Genomic DNA, 21319 nt, shown 5'->3' with positions numbered 1-21319 from the left:
GTAACATTTTCACAGCTTTGTTTCTGCAATTCCTAGACCCAAGGGGGGGGGGGAGGGTAGATTCCTAGAATTTTACTTTGACTTTTTCTTTTTTTCCTAAAATTTTATTTTACCTATTTGAAAGGCAGAGTAACAGAGAGGGATCTTCCATCCCCCAGTCCATTGCCCAAATGCCTGCATTAGTCAAAGCTGAATTAGGCTGAAGCCATGAGCCAGGTGCTCCACCTGGGTCTTCCATGTGGGTGGCAGGGGCCCAAGCACTTGGGCCATCTTCCTCTGCTTTCCTAGGCACATTAGCAGGGAGCTGGATTGGAAGAGAGGCTGCTGGGAATTGAACTGACGCTCCCATATGGGATGCTGCTTTGGGAAGTGTCTTAACCTTCTGTCACAATATGGACTCTACTTTGTTTCTAAGCCAAGGATTTTCTCTTACTCTTACTTTGGGCATGCTTTTGTTTTTTTACATTTTCCATGAGCCATTTTTGTAGATAAACCCAGATAAGGAAAAAAGCTTATAGGGACCCTGGAGGCTGGTGACACTGTGAAATTCAGAAGCTATTTGAAGGATGATGCTCCATTGCTGCGTTAACACATCCTATGAAACACCCGTGAATTTATATTCATGTAAAAAATGCATGAGGAGTTGATTTCGTTTGCTTATTAGCACACATAATCATATCAGCATTTAATTTTTTTTTAAGTTGGAGGCGGGGGCGGCGCTGTGGAATGCTGGGTTAGACTGCTGCCTGTAGTGCCAGCAACCCCTATGGGTTCATGTCCCGGCTGTTCTACTTCCAATCCAGCTCCCTGCTAGTGTGCCTGGGAAGGCAGCAGAGGATGGCCCAGGTCCTTGGGCCCCTGCATCCACGTGGGAGACCTGAAGAGGGGTCCTGGCTCCTGGCTTTGTGGTCATTTGGGGAGTGAGCCAGCCGATGAAAGATCTGTCTTTCCTTCTCTCTCTCTAACTTTCAAATAAACAAATAAATATTTTTTAAAAGTTTGAGAGATGTAGAAACAGGCAGAAAACCTTTTTTCATTGGTTCACACTCTAAATGCCTACAATAGCCAGAAGATGGAAGCCAGGTGCCAAGAACTCCATCTAAGTCTCTCACCTGGGTGGCAGGAGCTCAATTACTTGAGCCATCATTACTGCCTCCCAGGGTGTGTATTAGCAAGAAGTCAGAGTCAGGAACCAGAGCGAGGACACCTCAATGCAGGATGTGGGCATCCTACCCAGCATGCTAAGGGCTAGGCCAAACATCTGTCCCTCAGTATTTTTCAAAATAACAACTTCATTGGGACATTTGCACATATCCAGGTTCGACTTACAACCTATGAAAATATCTTTTTATAAATCTGTCTGTTTTAGGAGGGGCAATGCCTTCCTGTTTAATTAACTGGTCATTAATAATACCCTGCTTGTCATTATTAATCATTTAGGGGTTCCCACATTCTTGTCCTATGATTGTTTCATGTCTATCTAAATATAATGTTAGTTAGAAAAATGTGCTGTTTATTCTATAAAATGATATTAATTTTTTTAACAGGCAGGCTCTGAAAACTTGGGTGCTTGAAAACCCCTGGTTCACCTACGCAATCTTGTAAGTATCCTTGGATTTAATGTACCATGGTTGTCTGTTAGCTACTGACCAAGGTCCTTCCACAATGAAAACAGGGTAGAACCTTCCTGAAATGACAAAATTAGAGATGGAAAACAAAGTTGTCAGGAGTTTTGGCTGAATGTGTGTGGGTGCTGCTACAAAGGGTAGTTTGAAGGAGGTCTTGTTGATTGATGAATGTTGTTGAGGTCTTTGGTGATTTCTTTAAGATTTGTTTGTTTGTTTGTTTGAAAGGCAGAGATACAGATAGAAAGAGATCTCCCATCCACTGGTTCATTTCCCAAATGGCTATAACAGCTAGGCAGGGCTGAGCTGCGCTAAGCCAAAGCTAAGAGCCTTGAACCCCATCTGGGTCTCCCACATGGGTGACAGGGACCCAAGCACTTGGGCCAACTTCTGCTGTTTCCCAGGTGCATTAGCCAGGAGCTGGACTGGAAGTGGATCAGCCAGGACTGGAACCAGCCAGTGTCATAGCTGGCAGCTTAACCCACTGCACTACAATGCAGGCCCCATATTGATGCATTTTATTGTCTGGATCACTGTGACTCAGTTGTGATGGTGGTGGTTCCATCTATCTACACGCATGGAACTATATCTATGCCCTGAGCCCATGCCAAATCAGGGGTGTAATAATGAATTACAAACGTGTAAGATGTAATCACTGAGAAAATAAGTAAAATTTTCACAGGGCCTCTTGGTTCCTTTGTAAATTCCTGTGAATATTTAATTATTTCACAATAAAAACTCAAAATATTGCATAAGCTATCTGTAGATGACAATGAGGAAAGTTAATTTTAAAGTAGACCTCCTGGCTACACAAGGGTAAGCCGCCACCTGCAACACTGGCATCCCATTTGGGCACTGGTTCCATTGGATCCAGTTCTCTGCTATGGCCTGGAAAAGCAAAGGAAGATGGTCCAGGTGCTTGGGCCCCTGCCACCCACATGGGAGAAGCAGAAGAAGCTCCTGGCTCCCAGCTTAAGCCTGGCCTACCCAGAGCTGGTTAGGCAATCTCAGGAGTAAACCAGCAGATGGAAGATCTCACTTTCTATCTCTCCCTCTCTCTATGTAACTCTGACTTTCAAATAAAAATAAATCCTTTAAAAAAAGAAGATAACATTTGTGTTTATTTTCTAATATTTGTTTTGATAATGTCATATATTTGTATCTACTATAACACTGATATAATCACTGCAAACAACTAACGTGACTTTAAATTGTCCTGCAGCCCAGCATTTTTCGCCGTACTGATTATCCTGGCTTGCTGTGGGAATCTCCGCAGGCAGGTGCCTGCCAATTACATTCTCCTGGGATTCTTCGTAAGTCAGCCATGTTAGGCACCAGTTGTAGTTCCCCTCTGAAATAGATTTTTGTCACTTTATTAAACTCATTCTTTTTATTGTGCAAACTTCCAGGGGGACAGCACAGGTGGGAATTATGTGAGACACACTCTTGTGGAATTCTGGCTGTCACGGGCAGTCAGTGAACTATACAGCGAGTGGCTCCTGCGCTGACCCGCACCTACTCAGGCTGCGGGCAGGAACGGCTCCCGGCCCCATCGGGCAACGCAAATGCATTTTGTTAGAGGGAGGGAGCGCCACATCCACTTCCAAAGTCAAGGCCAGAAACACGCTTTACTTTGTAACTTGTATTTTGCTTCCTTTTTTAAAGAAAGCATGTTTTTAAATATTTTATCATCTTTTTGCATTTATAACAAATTCAACAGTCACAAAATCCTTTTCTTCCTTTTTTTTTTTTTTTCTTTTAGGATTGATTTATTTCAGAGGGAGAGATCTTCCATCCACTGGGTCACTCCTTAAATGGCTGCACTGGCTGGAGCCGAGAGCTTCTTCCTGGTCTCCCACGTGGGTGCAGGGGTCTAAGCACTTAGGCCATCTTCCACTGCTTTCCCGGGCCATATCAGAGAGCTGGATTGGAAGTGGGGCAGCTGGGACTCGAGCCAGCGCCGATATGGGATGCAGGGACTGCAGGCCGGGGCATTAACTCTGCACCACAGCGCTGACCCCATGTATTTTACTTCTGCCTCAAGTCCCACCCGGAGTGGGAGTCGTCTCCGAGCTCGGGTTTGCCCCCTTTGTACATCGAGTCAGGAGGTTTTCCTGGCCACAGAGCTGTTGCTGGGGGCTCTGCGCCTAGGCTCTCCTTGTTGGCTGCTGGTTCTGGGTCCTGGACCCCCAGTGCCTCTCTGGTGACCCTGGCCTGCAGGCCTCACCACAGCTGCCCCTCGTCTGTCGCCCAGTGCCCCTAGGGCCGCACAGAACCTAGAGGCCCGTTCCTTGCAGCCAGCTCCTCCCTGTGCCACCGTGGGGGTCCCCAGGGTCTTGCCAGCCCCCAGCGCTGCCATTTCCTACACCTGAAAGGAATCCTTATTTCTCATTTCACGCCCAGCTCAGCCCAGGGCCACAGAGCCCCGGGTGCCCATCCCCGACTCTCTTCCACCTGCCTCTGGTTTCCCCGAGACCCTGGGCTCGCCTGAGTCCAGGGATGGGAATTCCCTGCGTGTCTGGCCGCTCTGGGGGGAATCCAGAACTGTCCCAAGGAGTCTCAGGATGGGGCAGTGAACGGTTCATCCCTGGAGGGCACCTGCTCGCCACCCTCTCCTCCTCTGGCTCCCAGTCCGACCTGAAGGAGTGGATCCAAAGACCCACAGCGGAGAAGATGGACTGGCGCGACGTCTGACAGCACGAGAAACAGGCTCAGATGAAGGTGGTGGCTGGCTTCGGTCACAAGTCGCAGCAAGGCCCGTGTGCCTGCGCCCCCTTGGTCATGAGAACGAGCAAGGCCCCGTGAGCAGTCGCACCAGGAAGATGCTGGGGCAGAGAGGGTGCTGTTTTCCCAGAAATGTGTGACTTTTCTAATTTTTAAAAATCGGCCATGGAGGCCAGCACAGTGGTGTAGTGGGTCAAGCTGCCCCCTGCCGTGTTGGCATCCCATATGGGTGCCGGTCGTAGTCCCAGCTGCGCCACTTCCCATCCAGCTCTCTGCTACGGGAAAGCAGAAGATGGCCCAAATGCTTGGGCCCCGGCACCTGTGTAGGAGACCCAGAAGAAACTCTTGGCTCCTGGCTTCTGATAGGCCCAGCTCTGGCGCTGTGGCCAGCTGGGGAGTGAACCACTGGATGGAAGACCTGTCTCTCTCTCTCTCTGCCTCACCTCACCTCCCCTCTCTGTCAGTCAGTCGTGGTTCTGATGTTTACTTCAAGAGGACACACAGTTATCTTCGGGAATCTCTCATCTCGGGTGTTTACCTCAGAGCAGTCTCAGGTCATGGGGCACAGAGAAAGGCCAAGATTCTGTTCTATTTTGTAGACTTCTCTCGTCTCGCCCAAGGGTCAGGAAATATGTGGAGAAACCTTTCAGGGAAAACGTGGGAAACTGGCTCGCCTTCTGAAGAGAGGCTCTTGTGCCCTAGAACCGGGGGCCTGGAGCCCACGCTCCAAGCTCTTGAAGTCCTCGGCAGCTTTGACCTCTCAGAGCCCGTCTTCTCCTCTCCTCCCAGGCCCCCCAGCTCCCAGCACTCAGCCCTCCTTCCCGTGCTGCTGGAGCTGGACAAGCGGGAAGCCTTGAGTTAGCAGAGAGACGCCAGCGCCCAGTACTGCCTCACGCTTGGGGGAGAGGCGTCTCCTTTTTTCCTGGAACGGGATAGAAAGCCTGCTTAGTGAGTGTAACAAAGCAGGCACACTCCCCGGGTGTGGGAATCAAAGGCAACCTGAGGGACTCCTGGGGCTCTCCCAGCCCCCACTCCAGCCCATCACTGGCCACTGGGGAAGCCCAAAGCCAGCCTGGCTGCCTTGCGCTTTGCCTATGTCCTGGTCCTCACTCCCTGAGACTGCACGAGGCTGTCCCGGCTCTTCCCATGGACCAGGGAGTCAGCCAAGTGCCGGGGTGTGCTCTGCTGGAGCATCCCACGGGCCGGGGTCTGGCTGCGGGCCCTGTGGCCACTGTATGCTGAAGTCCTCACACCATGTCTGTGCCGTCCTGGAGACTGACATGGGCCCCACGTGTCCTTGGTGACCTTCCTGGTGTTACCTGCTGGCTCTCAGCCCTTGCCTCCCTCCCACACTGCCCCCCCGAGCTCTGGCTCTGTGGGGTGATGGGGTTCTCCTGTCCCAGAGCGGCTCTCCTCTGAAGCTATGGTTGGCGTCCACAGGTGTGCCCCATCGCCTGGAGCTAAGAAGGTCTCAATCCTAACCCCGTGTCTGAGGTTTGAAGAAGGATTTTATTCTCAGGCAGGCACTATAGAAAGTGTCAGTGCCCACGCTGTCGGTGACACGTTTGTAGAAATACGGGTCCTGCCCTGATAAAATGGGAACATGCAGTGTGGATGGCCCCGTTTGATCAATGACGCTGTGGTCTACAAACCAAGCTTTGACCTTGGTTTCTGCATTCCTAATTAATACACAATGGACTCACCGACTATGTTCAAGGTACCATTGTGTTCTAAGAGATTTGTGGGTGCCAGAGAGAACACCCCCACTGGCCTCCAGGCCCCTCCTCTACATTCTGGGCCCCAGGGGAGCAGCTGAATGACTGTGAATTCTGTTTTCAGACAATTCTTCAAGGGCTGCTGCTGGGAGCCATATCAGTGTAAGTCTTTGACTCACTTCCTTTTAGTGCACCTTTTTGGGAACGTGTGTGGACAATAATCACAATCTCTGGTTTTAGCTTCTATAAGGCAGAGGAAGTGTTGTGGGCAACAGCAGCGACCACTCTGGTGACGTTAGCGCTCACTTTATTCGCTCTCCAAACAAAAGTGAGTATGATGGAGACCCATCTTTGTCCTGAGTGTGCGTGTGGGGTGGGTCCCTCTACCTCTCCTGGTTCCTGCTTCCCCTACTCCCCACTCGCTGCTGTCCTGGGGGTCTCACTCCATGGCCCTCTTGCCTTTGGACTTGGGTTTTCCATGGGCTTTGGCCCACGGGGAGCCCTGGCTGGAGGCTGGAGGGAGAGAGGAGTTATCTATCCCCACAGCCTCCTCAGAACAAGTTCCCTGGGGTCTCCTCTATTTCACTGTGCGTCTCACAGTGGCCAATCCTGCATCACCTTCTGGGCTCCTGTACCTGCTCCCTCTCTTTTCCCTTTGGGCCTAGCACTACCCCATCTGTTTCCCCTGCTTGCAGACACTTCTGTAGGTCTTTCCTTTATCAACCAGCCCCCCTCACACTGTCCTACTTGAGTGAGCCATCTTTTCCCTGCTGGGACCCTGCGCAACACAGGGAGTTTAAAAACTAAGTTGCATGGATCATGAGGCTCAGAAGGATTCCCGAGAACACTGCGGGATTTGGGATTATTCCTTTTAAGTTGGAAATCAGACTGTGTCTCGCCTACCCTGAGATTTTCTTTCTTTTCTTTTTTTTGGACAGGCAGAGTGGACAGTAGAGGGAGACAGAGAGAAAGGTCTTCCTTTTTGCCGTTGGTTCACCCTCCAATGGCCGCCGCGGTAGGCGCGCTGCGCCCGGCGCACCGCGCTGTTCAGATGGCAGGAGCCAGGTGCTTCTCCTGGTCTCCCATGGGGTGCAGGGCCCAAACACTTGGGCCATCCTCCACTGCACTCCCTGGCCACAGCAGAGAGCTGGCCTGGAAGAAGGGCAACCGGGACAGGATCGGTGCCCCGACCGGGACTAGAACCCGGTGTGCCGGCGCCGCAAGGCGGAGGATTAGCCTGTTAAGCCACGACGCCGGCTACCCTGAGATTTTCAGCAGTCCTTGCTGGTCATGTCTCTGGGTTTGTCTCAGTGAGCTGAATAACTGACCCAGAAGAGAGTGTGTTTTCCCAAATTGTCTGAAATACATCACAGGGAAGATCTACACAAGCAGAATTTTAATCTTTTCCTGGTGGAAAGAAGAAAGAAAAAAAAAGCAGTGTCAGCGAGGCAGAGGGTCTACTAGATATTTAGTCAAACTGCAGCCAGAGTTGGAGATCTAACGTTAATCATGGTAAGATCAGTGCCTGCCGCCTCCAAGCTGCTCATCCATTAAAAACCAGCCTCTCCGTAAAACAGATATGCCACCCTGCAACGCAGGGGTGAGCTGGTGCCAAGTGCACGGATTCATGCAGCCATTTAACATCTTCCAGGGGAGGGCATTTGCTTCCATGGTTAAGTCCCCTTGAGACACCCACATGCCGGATCGGAGTGCCTCAGTTCCAGTCCCAACTCCTCTGCTTCTACCCCAGCTTCCTGCTGCTGATACCCTGAGAGGTAGCACGTGACAAATCAAGTACCTGGGCCCCTGCCACTCATGTGGGAGACCCGGACTGAGTTCCAAGCTCCAGGCTTCAGACTGGCCCAGCTCTGCCCGTTGTGGGCATTCGGGGAGTGAACCAGCAGACGGGAAATCTCTCTTATCCATCTGTCTCTCTCTGTCTTTCAAATTAAGAGAAGGCAAGTTAAAATCTTCTATAATGTGAGCCTATTTTCAATAGCCCATTGGAATTTAAGTCACAGGTGACCTAGAATCTGAGTTTGAGGTGCTGTGGGGAGAGGAACGTTATACTGGAAAATATTTTAAAGTTGGTTTTGGATGACTGTGAAGGGCAGCTGAACTGATGTTCGATTAGACAACATTGTTTCCTGTTGAAGTTTGGTAGTGGGGCTTGCAAAAGTCACTATCAACCAAGGGCTGCAGAAGAAACAGCACACAACCAGCCTGAGTTTCCTTGTGAACCCCACCTGTCATCCACTTAGCAAGGGGAAATGTCCGTTTGCTTTAAATTTAATTGGATCCCATGGTTGAAACTAAAACTGTTTCTTCAGACTGAGTAGTCTTTTTTTAATTTACCTATTTATTTATTTAAAGTCAACAGTTCTAGAGAGACTGATGTTCCATCCACTAGTTCACTCCCCCACATGGCCTCAATGGCCAGGGCTGGGCCAAGGCCACAGCCAGAATCTTCTTCCAGGTCTCCCATGTGGGTGCAGGAACCCAAACACTTGGGCCGTCCTCCACTAACTTCCCAGGTGCATTAGCAGGGAGCTGGATCGGAAGTGGAGCAGCCGGTTTGGGAAGTGGCGCCTTTATGGGATGCTGGCGTACAAGGCTGCGGCTTTAAGAGCTAAGCCACAACGCCTGCCCCTGAAGGGTAGTTTCGTGTGGCTCTAATGTGCTCAGTCCCTCAGTCTCATCTCTCCCTGCTTTTCTGTTGACAGTGGGGTCTGGGAATAAAAGTGCTGCTTGTGGGAGCTCGAGGCATCTGCCAAGGAGGGGGATAGAGGGCAGAGAAGCTGTGACCCATTTCTGTCCCCAAATAGCGGTCGCCTGGGTCCCCAAGTTACTGCCTGCTCTGGGACCCGAAGGCTAAAGTTCTTGGTGAACCTGATCAGAGCACACAGAGCCCACATCTGAATCAACCTCCTCACTGTCACATCTTTTATCTGCCAGTGAGGAGCAAGCTTAAGATGTCACTGTCACAGGCCAGATTTACTGCTCTCCAGACCTGTGTTGTCCAGTAGGACTATAACATGAACCAGGGACCCAAGTACTTGAGCTGCCTCCCAGGATGTGTAAGAGCAGGAAGTGGACGTGGAAGCCTAGCAGGCCTTGAACCCATCACTCAGATATGGGATCGAGGGTTAGCGGCATCTTAACCTCTGTTATGCCCCACCCACATTTTAACAAATATGAATAATTATGATTATATAATACATACAAATTTATATCCTACTTCTTCAATCTACCTTTTCAATTTTTTTTAAAGATTTATTCATTTATTTGAAAGAGTTACGGGGGGGGGGGAGGGAGAGAGGGAGGGGGAGGGATCGTCTATCTACTGGTTGACTCCCCAAATGGCCACTACAGCAAGAGCTGGGCCAGTCCAAAGCCAGGAGCCAGGGATTCCTCTAGGTCTTCTTCATGGGTACAGGGGCCCAAGCACTTAGGCCATCCTCCCCTGCTTTCCCAGGCGCATTAGCAGGGAACTAGATCAGAAGTGGAGCAGCTGGGATGCAAACTGGCGCCCACGGGGATGCTGGCATCATTTTCCTACTCCACCACAGGGAAGGCCCTTAGGGGGAAATTTCTTATAAATATGAAACACAAAATAGCATTAAGCCCCCATGAACCTATTACCCAGCTTCAAAAATTGTCAACTTGTGGTTCCTGTCAATCCATTTATACATCTACCTTCTCTCTTTCCTGTAGCAAATCACAGTCCCTATAACATTTTTAAAATATTTATTTTATTTATTTGAAGGACAAAGTTATAGAGGGAGGGAGGGGGAAGGGAGAGAGAGAGAGGGAGAGGGAGTCAGTCTTCCATCCTGTGGTTCACTCCTCACGTGGGCACAATGGCTGGAGCTGGGCCAGTCTGAAGCCAGGAGCCTAGAGCTTCTTCCAGGTCTCCCACACAAGTGCAGGGGCCCAAGGACTTGGGGCATCTTCCACTGTTTTCCAGGCCATAGCAGAGAGCTGGATCAGAAGTGGAGCAGCTGGGACTCAAACCTGCACCCATATGAGATTACTGCACTGTAGGTGGCAGCTTTACCCGCTGCACCACAGCACCAGCCCCTGTAGCTTTTTTTTAAGATTTACAGAATTATAGAGAGGCAAAGGCAAAGCAAGAGACACAGAAAGGTCTTCCATCTGCTGGTTCACTCCGCAAATGGCCACAACAGTGCAGCTGTGCTGATTAGGAGCCAGGAGCTTCTTCCAGGTCTCCCACACAGGTGCAGGGGCCCAAGGACTTGGGCTATCTCTACTGCTTTCCCAGGCCACAGCAGAGAGCTGGATGGGAGGTGGAGCAGCCAAGACTAAAACCGGCGCCCGTATGGGATGCCTGCGCTTCAGGCCAGGGCTTTAACCCACTGCGCCACAGCGCTGGTCCCTCACTGTAACATTTTTATGGAGAAAACTTTGGTTTTCCAAAGTTCTCTCAGCCAAACATGAATTATTAGAAATGGGCAGCTTCTGTCCACACAAGTACAAGAGCAGCTCCAGGTATCCTGAAATTCCTTGTAGAAGATAACCCTGTGTTTTGTGTGCTGTTTGTTTTCTCAGTGGGATTTCACTCTGCTCAACGGGGTGCTGTTTGTTTTCCTCTTTGTACTGATGGCCTATGGGATCATCTTAATCTTCGTCCGATCGTATGTAAGTGGAATCTCATTTGCAAACCTCAGAATTGTTGGAACATGTAGTGAGGTGCCACTGTGTCAGTTAGGGTCCTAGGAGATACAGACAAGTGACAGGATAACACATGCAATGATTCTGAGAGAAAAGAAGAGGGCCGAGGAAGGCTGGAGAGCTGTCAGACCACGTTGGCACCCCTGACCCCAAGCGAAGAGGAAGAAGGAAGGGTGCAGGCCTGTGTGTCCTAGGGGAGGCTGAGCAAGGCCATCAAGTATCCTTGAACTGAAGTTGGCCATCGAAGTCTCCCCAGAAGAGCCCCGCCACTCCCAGCCAGAGGTTGAGTGGTGGCTACCATGGCCTAACCTAATCAAACCAGTGGCTCCCAGGGCAACCAGCCATGGTCAGTTTTACTTCCTCAGAGACTGCAGGTCTGTGGGCCCTTCCTGGTGGAAGGGGTTGCTGGGAGGAGTCATGGGTGGGGGATTCTATGCTAGGTGAGCACAGCTGTTATTTCCCAAGAGGGCCTGGAGTGAATCTGCCCACAGAGAGGGTCACACTCCTGCCCTGCGGGCAGCTATAGCTTCTCTGGAAGGGGTGGGTGAGACAGGCCTGTCCGGGCACTTCCGGCAGCAACCTAGAGCAGCCTTCTGGTTTTGCAGTTCCGGCTCCTTCCTTCCATACACTGAGCACTTAGTAGATACTGGACACTCGCTTATGCCCATGTGTTTTCACGCAGGCATCACATGAAACTCTGACAACAGTCTTGAAAAGGATGCATTTTTGCTACTTTATAGATAAGAAAATAATCTCAAAGACGTTAAAAAACACACCCAAGTTTCTCCAGATGGTAAGGGGCAGCAGAGGCACTGAGACTATCTGTGTAGCCCTAGTGTCCAGGCTGTGTCTACCACACTGCACTGTGTGTGGGCAGAAATTGGCGGAGGAGTGGACAGCAAGAGATACGATCTGGACCTGTGGTGTCCGTCTGTGAGTGGTCCGTCTGTGGACACTGTAGGAGTCCAGGCCCACGGAGGACTGACTGGAGCCTCTGAGCCTTTGACTAAAGCCCCAAGGCCAGCGTGTTCCAAATACTGGACCAGAGTTCCCTTGGCAACACGTGGACTTGCTGCATGATCTTCAGACATAAGCAGCTTCAAGAATCACCACTTAGGCTTAACGGCAAGGAGGTGGCACCCATATTTCAGAGATAAACTCCAAGGCGACAGGAAGATTTGCATTAAAAGGCAGCAGCTCTCTGAGTCACTGTGGATGGTACCAGATATTGGTAGCAACAGCATGAGCATTTATTAGGTGGATTCCGTAGGTCCTTACAGTATCTCTGGGTGTGGTTTTCAGTTCCTGTTCTAAATTTCCTTTCCCAAACATCTATAACTTTGCACATACATTTGAATGGAAGACCTTAATGGGGCCTTATTCTAAGTCTACACACTTGTGTGACTCATAGCTTTGAATCCTCTAGACTTTAGTTTTCAGGTGCTTCTTTTGTAGGCGGGGTCCGGAAAAAACTGTGTCTCCAGACTCTGCGGCTGGCTCCAGGTGAGCAGAGCACTCTTGCCTGCCCTCCCAGGACCACTTCCTCACCCTGAAGAGCTCATGCCATGTTCCCCTCAGATGTCGGGCACCACCTCTGCATCCTGCCCCATGGGGGCCTCACCTTTGGCCTGTGCCTGCCAGCGCTGCCTGCATTTGCTTGGACTTGAGTAGATGCTGTTAAAGAACTGCCTTTCATAACGTCGGTCCCTTCCTGACAGCAGTGACCAGGTGAACTGTCTCGTCATTCCAAACCCCGATCTTAATGCTGTGTATGTGGTCTCCTTTCTCTGCAGTGGCTGCATCTGCTGTATGCGGGACTAGGAACTCTGATCTTCTCATTTGTAAGTCCATTTCCCCTTTTCTGAGAACGAGCCAGCGAGCACTCTCCCAGCTGCAGGTTCACTCTGTAAATGCCTGGGAGCTAGGAACTCAACCCAGGTTTTCCACATGGGTGGCAGGGACCCAACGACTTGAGTCATCCCCTGCTGCCTCCCAAGGTGTGCATGAGCAGGAAGCTGGAATTGGAAGAGGAGCAGGGACTTGAACCCAGGCACTCCACCTGGGATGTAGGCACCAGATGCCCTCTCCCCGTCCCTGCCTCCTGTTTGACTCCCTTCTCTGCCAGACACCACACTGTTCTTTCTTCCGTTCTCCAAGGCTCAGGTAAACCTCATCTTCCTTAACTGGGCTGTTCACACACCGTGCTCGGTAACATCTGTAGTGAACCTGAATGAGGCTACCCAAGATGTGCTCAATTAACTTGGGTGGGGGGAGGGAGGGAAGGAGAGGGAGGAAGAGAAACACTCTTGCCCATAATGACCAGCCTGAAGCTCGGAGCCATGAACTCAGCCTAGGTCTTCCACGAGTGGCAGGAACCCAGTTACTGGAGCCATCACTGCTCTTCCCCGAGTATGCATCAGCAGCAGCTGGAGTCGGGAGCTGAATGTGGGTGTCGAACCCAGGCACTCCGATAGGGCAGTGGGCATCCCAACCGCTAGGCCAACTGCCCCTCTCCAGTAGCTGTCTGTTCCTTCCTTCTCATTTCTACAAGGCCAGGTGGGAACCAGGAGCCCAGGAGAGCAGATGCCAGACTGCACTAGACAGTGTTCTAAAGCACCAAGAATTCTCCCTAATGCCAGCGGGTCTGGGGGTCTGGCCTAGCTTCCCAGCACCGGACTCCGAGTCTCAGTGTGGACAGGAGGGGCTGGGTGTTGGTTTTCTTTTCCTTCCTCAAATGCTGCCTGGGGCCAGTCACTTGGCCACAAATCCCAGCATCAGAGAGGGTCCGCTGACTTATTTCCTCTTGATATTTTAGGGACTCATAACTGTATTATAACTATTTCAGCTGAGCTGAAATGATTATCTGGGAGTTATTTAGTCACGAAGCCCCTCTCCTCCTTTCATTTTGGATGTGGTGACACAATCACAAAGCCACCCCCAAACGACCACATCTGCTGTCACTTCAAGCCCCAGGAACTCAGAATTATGATTCCACGTGGATCCAATGTCCAGGGGCCATCTTTATTTTCATTCTTTGCTCAGAAAGAATATGGGTAAAAGGTCACAAACACGGGCATTTTGCAGTTTGTCTGTGTGTCCACCTGGTCAACCTGGTCCTCATCCCTGACTCAAGGTCCACATGTTGATGGCAGGAAAGCTCAGGGTTTTGGTGTCCTAGGCCTCAGGAAGTTGAGCACTTGCTTTTACGGAGCACAAACTCAGGACATCATGAGCAACCAAGGCACTGATGAGTGACACAGTCACGAGCAGTTAAGCTGCTATGCGGAACACCCACATCCCGCATCAGGGTGTCTGGGTGCTAGTCCTGGCTCTACCTATTGATTCCAGCTTCCTGCTACTGCAGAACCTGGAAGGCAGCAGACGACGGCTCAAGCACTTGGGTCCCTGCTACTCAGATGGAAAATCCACGCTAAGTACCTGACTCTGGGCTTTGGGCTGGCTCTGCCCAGCTATCACGGGCATTCGGAGAGTAAGCCAAAGAATGGGAGGCCCCCTGTGTCTGTCTTTCAAATAAAATGAATACTTTAAGTTAAAAAAAAAATAGCACAGCCACAAAGTGGTTTTCTGTAATATTTTTTCTTGGTACTCATAATTTTTCTCCAGATCATTTAGGACACTTATTTGAGAGAGATGTGCCATTTAAGCACTAATTGTCCCTCCTTTTCTTCAAGTACCTGGTGATGGATGTGCAGCTGATGGTGGGGGGGCGCCATATTCATTCCGACCTGGACCCTGAGGAGTACGTGTTTGCCGCCCTGAACATCTACCTGGACATCATCAACCTTTTCCTCTTTATTCTGCAACTGATTGGTCTGGGCCGGTAGTCATGAGGCCAAGGCTGCTTGTGTTGAGAAGAGGGAAGGAGGGGGAACTGGGAGGTCCTGCCAGGCTCAGACATGCAGAGGTGACCACTCGAGCCCTTCAGTTTTAAAAAAAATTTAAGAATGCTTCCTTATTTTTCTGTCAAAGACACCAAGTGTTCAGTAGATGGTAGCTGAAACTGTTGTATTTTTAATTCCATTGTCACATGGCAAGACTTTCTGATGTCTCCAATTTCCAAGGATATACACCGTAATCATATTCCCATAAACATTTGTAAGATGCTCATTAGTTTGTTGAAGTTTTCTAGGCACTAGTGGAAGCGGTAAACATTTGTAAACATGAATAAAGTGGCTTACAAAAACCTACATTCACTTCTTCTGCTTCTCTTGATTCGGACGTAACGTGGGAATATTTTAGCAATTATTAAGAGTAAGATAAACCAAGGAATTCCGCCTCTCCCTGGATTCGAGTCAGATGAGAGGGAATACTGGTATCTCCCCGCCATGTTTCGAGAGGATGAAGCAAGTTAATGGACACGAAGGGCTCGGCAGAGTGTCAGCCGCTACTGTCACCGTCGCTCCTGCACTTGTGGGCGTGGCTCAGAGACCACCTCTTCTGACTACCAGGGGACCACTGGCTTCCTTTGAAGCCCCCTACTACTTTATTTTTTTTAATTAACTTTTTTTTTTAATAAATCATTAATTTATTTATTTGAAAGGCAGAGTTATAGAGAGGAAGACAGAGAAAACCATTTGGGTTTACTCCCCAAATGTCTGCAATGGCTAGAGCTGAGCCAATCCGAAGCCAGGAGCTTCTTCCAGGTCTCCCATGTGAGTGCAGGAGCCCAAGCACTTGGGCCATCTTCTACTGCTTTCCAGGCCATAGCAGAGAGCTGGATCGGAAGGGGATCAGCTGGAACTCGAACTGGCACCCCTGTGGGATGCCAGTACTGTACTGCAGGCAGCGGCTTTACCCGCTGACCATAGCACCAGCCCCAGCCTACCCTTACTTCTCCAGCCCTCCCTCAAAGAAACCTTTTATTTAAGAAATACAAACTTCATGCATTTCATAAGTACAACTTTAGGAATATAGTGATTCTCCCCACCATACCTGCCCTCCCACCCACTCTCCCACCCCGCCCCTCCTCCGTCTCCCATTCCCAGTTCTATTCTCCACTAAGATCCATTTTGAATGAACTTTTGCTAAGAGTACAATTTCCACAAAAAAAGGGCTGTTCAAAGTCATTGCATCTTGAAGTTATTTTCACTTTATTTTTTTTTTAGAAACTTAATTAACTTTAAAAAAGCACCCAAGAATGATACATCTTTTGTGAGCATTTAGACATAATTATAATACAACTCTTTGAGGACAGAGGTTCTGCATTGGAAGTTATTGCACAGTGACTCCTGTTGTTAATTTAACAATTAACACTCTTACATACTCGACATAAGCTGCCTAGGCTATAGAAGCCTTTTGAACCCATAGACTCCATCAGTATTTAAACAAGGCTATAAGCAAAGTGGAAGTTTTCTCCTCCCTTCAGAGAAAAGTACCTCCTTTGATGACCACTTCTTTCCACTGCCTACCCTTACATTCATGGTGAATGTACAATTTAGGAAAATACACCAACCATTAAGTTATTCAGCAAGAAATGTAGAATGCAATCTCCTAAACACTATCTGAAACCCAACAAGATGTTTATGCTTTTACTATTTCTGCTCTGGACTGACAATCCAACTAAACTGAGATTCCGACTACAAAGCCTGCAAAAAACCCTCTTTAACCTCTTACCTTGGCACACTGCATGTGATTGCAGCCTTCGTTCTTCTGTATGGGAGACTTACAGTTAGCACAGGGCTTGGAGTTGGTTAACAGCCAGAGACAATTGGCAGCACCCTCATAGGCTTCACTGACTCCAACCACTTTGGGTATTAAGCACAAAAACAAACACAAACGGCTTAGATTACAACTTCAGCGGGAGAAACAACTCTGCCTTTTCTTTGCAGGGCATCTCTCCATTTTAATCAATATTTATTTTCCAACTGGACTCTATGGCAAGGTCATTAAACAGCTTAATTGTTAATAGCATAACTACAGGATAAGGGGCCCTACTCCAAAGCCCTATTCATGAAATCTGGTATGAAGGAGATTCCTCCATGACCTTGTGTCCAAGTAAACTGGAGAAGCAAAGACCAAAGGGAGCAACACAGTTACTCTCTTTTCTGCAGCACCAACATTACTTTTAGCTTAGAGGCCCTAACATATTCTTATGGCTCTCATTGTTCATTGTCATAATAAATAAAGCACAGAGCCAAACAACAAAGCAGCTGTGTGAGAGCAGGTGCTGTGGCCCCATGAGCCCTTAGATGCTGCATTTTATCAACATGAACACATAACCCATCTTCATTAAAAAGTTTAAAAGTATCATGGTAAGTCTCATTCTTGCAGTTACTTTTATTCCTGAATCCCCAGGAAACAATGAGGGAAAACCAATGTACACTTGTTAAAATTTGGTAAATTTTGACTTAAGTAATTAAGAATATCAACTTACCAAAAAATAATTATTTCAGTTAGTTAATAACCAAATAACACAATCTAAAAGTAACGTCACCATTACGACCACCATCAATATCATCATTATTAATATTTGTGAATGCTTATTTGAAATGCAGAGTTACACACAGAGGAGAGACAGAGATCTTCCACCCACTAGTTCACTCCCAAATGTGTGTAATGACCAGGACGGGATCAGGTGTAAGGCAGGAGCTTCTAATGGCTCTCCCACATGGGTGCAGGAGCCCAGGGACTTGGGCCAGCCTCCACTGTTTTCCCAGGTGCATTAGGAGGAAGCTGGATTGGAAGTGGAGCATCCTGGTCTCAAACCGGTGCCCATATGAAATGCTGGCGCAGCAGGCTGCGGCTTAACCCGCCATACCACAGGGCTGGCCTCCATCATCATTTTGAATAAAGATCTGATTGCAAAGGGTTAAATTTGTTTAAAAGACCCATCACCAGACTCAGGTAGTCTTATCACCTAAGAGGTGCTACATCATTCTAAAACAATGTGCCAATCCTGCTCATCCCTCATTAACATGGCTAGTATCAAAAAAGCCGGAAAACAAGTGTTGTTGTTTGCAGAAACTGGAACCCTCATACCCTGCTGAAAAGTAAAGCATTCGAAAGCAAATACTGTCGTAGCTGTTATCAAAAGCAGTCTGGTGGATCCTTACGAAGCTCACCACGTTATTATTCAGCAACTCCACTCTTAGGCACACACTTCAAGGAGCTGGAAGCAAGGATTCGGAGCTGTACATCAGTGCTCAGAGAAGCACGATTCACAACAGCCAAAAGGTGGAAACAACTTGAGTGTCTGGCAACAGATCGATCCGTGAACAAACCATGCTGTGGGGCCCGGCACTGTGGTATAGCGGGTAAAACCGCCACCTGCAGCACCAGCATCCCATATGGGCGCCAGTTCAAGTCCTGGCCTCTCCACTTCTCATCCAGCTTCCAGCTAGTCATCTGGGAAAACAGCAGAAGATGGCACAAGTGCTTGGGTCCCTGCACCCACATGGGAGACCTAAAGAAGCTTCTGGCTTCAGATTAGTCCAGCTCTGGCTGTGCAGCCACATGGGGAAAGAACCAGCCGATGGAAAATCTCTGTCTCTCCTTCTCTCTAACTCTGCTTTTCAAATAAACAAATAAATCTTTAAAAAGAACTGTGTTGTATACATACAATGCAAGCTTATTAGACATAAAAAGCAACAATATTTTGATACCTGCTAAAAAATGGATGAAACTTGATTTTGTTAAGTGAAATAAGAAACAAAAAGACAAGTGTTGTCCTGTGTTAAATATCTAGAAGAGGCTAGTTCATAGGGACAGAAATCAGAATGGTGGTCATCAGCGGCCGGGGGAGGGAGAGCTGGGAGTTATGACACACGGTTATACAGTCTCCAGGACCAGGGAGAACTTGTGAACACAGACAGGGGTGATAGCTGCACCGTAAATGCAGTTAATGGTCCACACCACGGTAGGCTTAGATATCCTGAACACACCCGGTTTTCCTTTCCTTTCGTTCCTGACTCACAGGGTCTAGTTCCAAAACACCCAAATCTAAGTGACAACGCCCGTGAAGCTCCAGTTCTGCAGAGGCAAACACGAATATCCTAACCGAAACACAGCACCTACCTGGGAGCTCCCTGACAGCACTCCGGGAGAAGAGTGCTCTGTGATGCTCTGAGGAGTGCTGCATTTAAGAACTGCCAAGTAATACAGGGGAGCAGCACACTGCCCACGAAACACGCGACTCTTCGAAAATGAAATTCCTGCGGCCGGCGCCGTGGCTCACTGGGTTAAGCCTCTGCTTCTGGAGCTGGAATCCCATATGGGCGCCAGGTTCTAGTCCTGGTTGCTCCTCTTCCAGGCCAGCTCTCTGCTGTGGCCCGGGAAGGCAGTGGAGGATGGCCCGAGTGCTTGGGCCCTGCACCCGCGTGAGAGACCAGGAGGAAGCACCTGGCTCCTGGCTTCAGATCGGCACAGCTCCAGCCGTAGCAGCCACCTGGGGGATGAATCAATGGAAGGAAGACCTTTCTCTCTCTCTCTCTCTCACTGTCTATAACTCTACCTGTCAAATAAATAAATTAAAAAATCTTTAAAAAAAAAAAACAAAATGAAATTCCTAAAGCTAAGCTGTTTCCACATGAGAAGAGTTTTACATCACTTCTTTATTTTTAAAGATTTTTAAAAATTTAGGCCGGTGCCGCGGCTCAATAGGCTAATCCTCTACCTTGTGGCGTCGGCACACCAGGTTCTAGTCTCGGTCGGGGCGCCGGATTCTGTCCCAGTTGCCCCTCTTCCAGGCCAGCTCTCTGCTGTGGCCCAGGAGTGCAGTGGAGGATGGCCCAAGTGCTTGGGCCCTGCACCCCATGGGAGACCAGGAGAAGCACCTGGCTCCTGGCTTCGGATCAGTGCAGTGCGCCGGCCGCGGTGGCCATTGGAGGGTGAACCAACGGCAAAAGGAGGACCTTTCTCTCTGTCTCTCTCTCTCACTGTCCACTCTGCCTGTTCAAAAAAAAAAAAAGTTTTAAAAATTTATTAAAAAGGGAGAATTAGAGAGAGCGCGAGCAAGAGAGAGAGAAAATCTTCCTTCCCCTGGTTCACTCCCCAAATGGCCACAATGGCCAGAACTGGGCAGAGGGAGCCAGGAGCCAGGAGTTTCCTCCAAGTCTAACACGTGAGTGCAGGGGCCCACACACTTGGGCCATCCCCGCTGCTTTCCCAAGCACACTGGCAGGGAGTTGGATCAGAACCTGAGCAGCCGAGACTCCAACCAGCACCTATATGTGCTGCTGGCAACACAGGCATCAGCTTAACCCATGAAGCCACAACACCAGCTCCAATAACTAATCTACTTTGAAAAAGCAGAAAAATAACCTTCAGTTGTAGAATTGGTATTTTTAATCAACAGAATGGGAGATTAGAAAACAAGGGTAGGGGCCGGCACCATGGCCCAGTAGGTTAATCCTCTGCCTAAGGCGCCGGCATCCCATATGGGCGCCAGTTCTACTCCCGATGCTCCACTTCCGATCCAGCTCTCTGCTTGCCCTGGGAAAGCAGTAGAGGATGGCCCAAGTCCTTGGGCCCCTGCAACCACGTGGAAGCTCCAGGAAAAGCGCCTGGCTCCTGGCTTGGGATTAGCACAGCGGCCATTTGGGGAGTGAACCAACGGAAGGAAGACCTTTCTCTCTGTCTCTCTCTCACTCTATCTATAACTTTACCTGTCAAAAAAAAAAAAAAAAAAAAGAAAGAAAGAAAAAAAAGAAAACAAGGGTAAAACCCAGTTGTTCATAAAGGAAAAAGAATTGAACAAAACATAGTTAGGGACCTAAACAGTGAGTATCAGAGGAAACAGAATACAAAACTAAGGAAGAAGCATAGCGAAGGACAAGGGAATTACTCAGTTACTCGAATATCAGTGTAAAGATACACGTTTGCAATCATCTACCGTCCACTGGGCCCTGCTGTCGCGGCTCTGGCGCCGCTCCCAGAATTCGCCGCCAGCCCCCCGGGCTCACCTGTCCGCCGTCGGAGAGCCCGAGTGTCCGCCCCACTTGCCGGCTGATCTCAGCCACACTCTCGCCTGGGTCGCTGAACCGCCGGCCTTCCACCCAGCTCAGGAACACGGGCTGCCGGCCCCAGGCTACTTCGACGGCCTGGTTCTGTGCACGCGGGGACCGGGGAGGGAAAGGTCTCAGCCCGGCTGCGGCCCACGCGGGATCCTGCACGCGCGACGCCGCGGCCGCGGCCGCCAGCGCCTGCAACACCTGCGACCTTCCCCACCCGGGGCTGCGCGGGCGCAACCAGGCCGCTGACCCTCGTCGGGCACCGCCAGCGGCCTCAGCCGTTAACAGCAGACCATGCGGACGTCGCTCTGGGTTCCGAGCGGGGAGGCCAGTGACCGGCCCGGGGCTGCTCCGGACGCGGCGGGGCGGGCACAGAACCCCCCGGGCCGCCCCGGGGGCCCCCTCCGGGGCTGCGGGCCCGGCGTCCGCGGCCGGCGCGTTACCTGCAGCAGGTGCAGCTGGGCCACGAGGCGCCGCGGCAGGTGCAGGAAGCAGTCGCGAGCGTTGGTGAAGACCACGGTCACGGCCGCCCCGCCGGCCCCAGACCCCGCCGGGCGACCGTCGCCCCACATCGTCCCGCAGCGCGGCTCGGCCG

General features: G+C 50.0%; 2 protein-coding genes across 6 annotated transcripts in view; one reads left to right on the top strand and one right to left on the bottom strand.

Annotated features, from left to right (window-relative positions):
* Window positions 1–14601, top strand: part of LOC133749408 (protein lifeguard 1-like) — a 25373-nt gene extending 10772 nt beyond the window's left edge. Inside the window, exons 5-11 of the mRNA XM_062178557.1 lie at window positions 1548–1601; window positions 2848–2938; window positions 6189–6226; window positions 6305–6392; window positions 10634–10723; window positions 12550–12597; window positions 14449–14601. Coding sequence (XP_062034541.1) covers window positions 1548–1601; window positions 2848–2938; window positions 6189–6226; window positions 6305–6392; window positions 10634–10723; window positions 12550–12597; window positions 14449–14601 — 562 coding nt within the window. The remainder of the gene's footprint in view (window positions 1–1547; window positions 1602–2847; window positions 2939–6188; window positions 6227–6304; window positions 6393–10633; window positions 10724–12549; window positions 12598–14448) is intronic.
* Window positions 1–21319, bottom strand: part of LOC133749920 (peroxisomal ATPase PEX1-like) — a 25723-nt gene extending 4404 nt beyond the window's left edge. The window contains exons 1-4 of one of the 5 annotated variants that reach the window (XM_062179291.1): window positions 21168–21319; window positions 20677–20820; window positions 16391–16521; window positions 4679–5271 (exon numbers count right to left, since the gene is read on the bottom strand). In XM_062179291.1, coding sequence (XP_062035275.1) covers window positions 16468–16521; window positions 20677–20820; window positions 21168–21296 — 327 coding nt within the window. In that variant the 5' untranslated portion in view covers window positions 21297–21319 and the 3' untranslated portion in view covers window positions 4679–5271; window positions 16391–16467. Of the gene's footprint in view, window positions 1–4678; window positions 5272–9833; window positions 10079–15297; window positions 15492–16390; window positions 16522–20676; window positions 20821–21167 lie in introns of those variants that run through there. The other 4 variants (XM_062179287.1, XM_062179289.1, XR_009864631.1 and 1 more) reach the window with 4 other exon arrangements.

Source organism: Lepus europaeus, chromosome 20, assembly GCF_033115175.1.
Source record: "Lepus europaeus isolate LE1 chromosome 20, mLepTim1.pri, whole genome shotgun sequence".
Lineage (NCBI taxonomy): Eukaryota > Metazoa > Chordata > Mammalia > Lagomorpha > Leporidae > Lepus > Lepus europaeus.
The sequence above is the reverse complement of the archived record's forward strand: the minus strand, read 5'-3'. Positions and strand labels throughout refer to the sequence as shown.